The following is a 4561-nucleotide window of genomic DNA, read 5'->3' as shown; positions in this document are numbered from 1 at the left end:
AGAGGAGGATTGACCTGGATCACCCTGGGGCTGGTAGTGGTACTGAGGAGGAGGTCGGATGTGTGGTGCGTGTAAGACGAGTGCTTCTTTCGGGTTCCATGCATGCCCCTGGACTCTCTGAAAGCTGACCGTCCCGTCATCCGCTTCATAAATCAAGTTCATGGAGCGGCATATGACTATGTCTACTCTCCCCGACCATGGGTTCTTTTGGAAAGACCTTGGAATCCTATCAACAAAGTGTTTGAAGAGGCGGTAGATCCACCCTCCAAAGAAGATAGGAGTAGGGGGAGTAGCAGGTTGGTTCCAGTGCATGTTGCGGAGTAGCAAGTAAGGAACATCAAGGTTGGTGCGGGTGTGAATGCAATGGAGGACCACCGGATCTCGTAACCCTACAACGCCGCTGCTGTCGTGCCTTTGGCTAAGAGAGTAGGTGAGGACCCTATGGATGTAGCGGTAAAGAGGGTCTCTCAGCTGTGTGCTCTTAGTTCTGCTTGGATTGTAGTTGCTATCTCCTATTTGCGCCCAAGCAGCCTGGCGTTGGTTTTCTGGAATTTCACGTAAACCCCTGGTGTTTTCTTCATCCCCAGCATCTTCCTCCGCATACAACCTAACTATTGCCCCAAACTGTGCTATCGAGATTGAGTACACAGTCCCCCCACATCGGAATTCTACCCCATCATTATCAAATGGATCGACTCTCGTCTTGAAAGCGAATGTGCTGTAGAATTCCATGCTGTATTCATGGACTGAGCGAAGCCGAGTGCACAGGGTGGCTCTTAGTAGGCCGGTGACAAGGTTGTTAAATCGGTCTAGCTGGTTCACTGCTCCTAGAAGATCCATGCATACTTGTCGTGGGTACTCCTCCGGCCTAGTTCTAAGCACGTCGTATCTTACTTTAGCATCCAACTCATTTGCATTGAATCGAGTGAATTTCTTGGCCATCTGAAAGAAAATACCAAACAATTAGCAAGAAACAGTTAAATTTACAGAGAAAACTGAAAACAGTCGGCTGAATACGGCCCCGTGTTCAGCAGACACGCCCCGAGTTGGCTTGACATTGGCTGGACACGCCCCCGTGCTCAGCGAGCACGACCCCGTGTCCAGACGTCTATTTCCCAAAAATCCCATTTTTCGACCCGGTCCGGAAAACTTGAAAATTTTTAGTCCAGTAGGGGCGGTTTTCACCGAAAATGAAACCCCAAATGCCGTTTTTCTCAACAAACCGTTTACCCCTTCAATTTTATCTTTTTCGGTTAAAAAACAAGGGTTTGAGGTTTTTGTGAGAAATCGGGCAAATCTACAAACAATACAAGTTGATTTACTTCCTATGACATGCATCTACACTAATGCTAACAGATCTATGCAAAAATTTGAAGTTCGATCCGGTTCAAGTTCAAGAACCCTAGATTTTTCCCCAAATTTTTGATGTTAAACTACATGCAAATTCTTAATCTAATTACTAGTGATGATGGAATCATACCTTGATGTTGTTAGAAGTAGAGGAGACGTCGAAATCTTGCAGAAAAATTGCCTGAACCAGAGGGTTTTCAGGGAAACGGGGCGTGTGGAATGAAGAAACTGTTTTGAAAAGGGGGTTTTATCCTGACAGTTGCGCGGACACAGCCCTGTGGGCGGGCAATTTTAATTTTTTTTAAGTGCTCGTGTGAGTGCCCTATTTCCCAAAACTTGGTTAGAAGATTTACCGATTTAGATGTCAACCCGCTTGTTCGTAACTTACCAGGTATGATGTTGATGCTTTCATTCTTCAACCTTTTGAAGCGAGATTTCTTCCTTCTCATCCTCAATGAATCCTTGATAGAGCTTCAGCCGTTGGCCATTGACCTTGAATGGAATTCCATTCCGAGATTTAATTTCAACTACACCGTGGGGGAAAATATGGGTGATGGAAAAAGGTCCCGACCACCTAGACTTTAATTTACCAGGAAACAATCGAAGTCGTGAATTAAACAATAAAACTTGATCTCCTACCCGAAATTCATTAGGTTTAATGTGTTTATCATGCAAGTTTTTCATTCTTTCCTTATAAATTTCGGAGTTAGATTAGGCATAATTCCTTAATTCGTCTAATTCATTTAATTGACAAAATCGATTTTTACCGGCAAATTCTAAATCCAAGTTTACAATTTTAATTGCCCAGTAGGCTTTGTGTGCTATTTCTACTGGCAAATGACAGCTTTTTCCATAGACGAGCTTATATGGTGTTGTTCCTATTGTTGTTTTATAAGCCGTTCGAAAAGCCCATAAAGCATCATCTAATTTGTTGGCCCATTCTTTTTTATTTAACCCTACGGTTTTTTCGAGAATTCTTTTTAAACCTCTATTAGTCACTTCAGCTTGTCCATTTGTTTGAGGGTGATATGCCGTTGAGACCCGGTGATAGACCCCATACCTTGTTAAATTTTTTTCGAGTTGATCGTTGCAAAAATGGGTACCTCTATCACTTATTAATGCTTTTGGTGTGCCAAAACGAGAGAATAAACGTTTCAGAAATCTTACCATGACTCTTCCATCGTTTGTTGGAAGTGCCTCGGCCTCGGCCCATTTAGACAAGTAGTCGACCGCCACAAGTATATATTTGTTTCCTTTTGATGGTGGGAAAGGTTCCATAAAGTCGAGTCGCCACACATCAAAAATTTCACAAACAAGAATGCCATTTTGTGGCATTTCGATTTTGGAAGAAATATTACCTGATCTTTGCCAAGCGTCACATGTCTTTATAAGACTTTGTGCGTCTTTGTAAATGGTTGGCCAATAAAATCCTGAATCAAATACCTTTCATGCAGTACTAGCGGCACCATGATGTCCTCTGTATGGACCTTCATGACAATGGCGGAGAATTCTTCTTGCTTCACTACCATGTACGCAACGGCGGATGAGTTGATCAGCACACATTTTGAAAAGATAAGGATCCTCCCAAAAATAATGCTTCACATCAGCAAAGAATTTCTTTCTTTGATGATGTGGCCATCCTTTGGCGACTATACCGCTAGCTAGGTAATTAGCATAGTCGGCATACCATGGCTCTTCTTTGTATTCCACCATTTCCATGGACTCCGTTGGAAAATTTTCATTTATTTGCTCATCCCCGGTTGCCTCCAAAGCTGGGTCTTCCAAGCGCGAAAGATGATCTGCTGCGGTGTTTTCTGCTCCTCTTTTGTCTTTGATTTCAATATCAAATTCTTGGAGGAGTAGAATCCACCGAATCAAATGCGGTTTAGCATCCTGTTTCTTGAAGAGATATCGAATGGCTGCATGATCTGTATAGACTATTGTTTTAGAAAGAACAAGATAAGAACGAAATTTATCAAAAGCAAATACCACAGCTAGTAATTCCTTTTCTGTTGTTGTATAATTTTCTTGTGCATCGTTAAGTGTTTTACTAGCGTAATAAATTGGGTGAAAATGCTTTTCTTTTCTTTGTCCCAAGACGGCTCCAACTGCAAAGTCACTTGCATCACACATGATTTCGAAAGGTAATTTCCAATCGGGTGCTATCATGATAGGTGCATTGACTAGCATTTCCTTTAATGTTAGAAATGCTTGATTGCAATCCTTGTCAAAGATGAAAGGGGCATCTTTTTCAAGTAATTTTGTTAGAGGTCTTGAAATTTTTGAAAAGTATTTGATAAATCGCCTATAAAATCCGGCATGCCCTAAGAAACTTTTGATAGCTCTAACGGAGGATGGGGGTGGTAATCAAGAAATAGTGTCTATTTTTGCTTGATCAACTTCCATTCCCTCGCTTGAGATTTTATGACCGAGTACTACTCCCTCCGTTACCATGAAATGGCATTTTTCCCAGTTAAGGGCGAGGTTAGTTTCCTCACATCGGGATAGCATTCGTTCGGGCGTGTACCAACGAGAACACCGAAAAAACCTAATTCAGCTCCACGTAAGATAGCCAAAGTACGGTTGAGCAATCGACATGATATATTTGCTCACATTCCGGGCGAAGGTCATAATTCGCAGGAACATTCTATAGTCTTAATAAGAGGATGTAGAGTGAAAGATTCGCCAGGTGTGAAATCCCATTGTATTCGAGGAGTCAAGGATTTGTTGGGAATTCCGGATCGAAGAAAAGGGAGATCAAAATATGGTGCAGAAAAACCAAAATCGAGATGAATGGAAGATGCCTCTGTCACTCTTTTTTCTCCAATTTTCAGTACGAAGTTACTGGCTCTAAGAAGGCAATTGCGCCTTAGCCCATGGACTGATACGGAGACTACTCTACAGAAGGTTATCGAGGCATTGGTTGTATGAATCTCCAAAGATAGAAAAGTCGTCCATGAAGACTTCCATAGTCTTTTCTATCATGTCATGGAAGATGGCCACCATGCAACGTTGGAAGGTTGCAGGGGCATTGCATAGGTCGAATGGCATGCGTCGATAAGCAAAAGTTCCATAGGGACATGTAAACGTTGTCTTTTCTTGGTCTTCGGGTGCTATCGGTATTTGAAAGTAACCTGAAAAACCATCCAAGAAGCAATAAAATTTATGACGGGATAATCTTTCTAACATTTGATCAATGAAGGGTAAAGGA

General features: G+C 42.1%; 1 protein-coding gene across 1 annotated transcript; it reads left to right on the top strand.

Annotated features, from left to right (window-relative positions):
- Positions 1–1468: 1468 nt before the first annotated feature.
- On the top strand, positions 1469–4166 carry LOC110888388 (ribosomal protein S12, mitochondrial). The gene is made up of 2 exons (XM_022135917.2): positions 1469–1543; positions 3859–4166. Exons 1-2 carry the CDS (start codon positions 1469–1471, stop codon positions 4141–4143), a joined length of 360 nt encoding a protein of 119 aa, XP_021991609.1. The 3' UTR covers positions 4144–4166.
- Positions 4167–4561: the final 395 nt, after the last annotated feature.

The sequence above is a fragment of the Helianthus annuus genome, chromosome 11 (assembly GCF_002127325.2).
Source record: "Helianthus annuus cultivar XRQ/B chromosome 11, HanXRQr2.0-SUNRISE, whole genome shotgun sequence".
In the NCBI taxonomy this organism is placed as follows: Eukaryota; Viridiplantae; Streptophyta; class Magnoliopsida; order Asterales; family Asteraceae; genus Helianthus; species Helianthus annuus.
The sequence above is the reverse complement of the archived record's forward strand: the minus strand, read 5'-3'. Positions and strand labels throughout refer to the sequence as shown.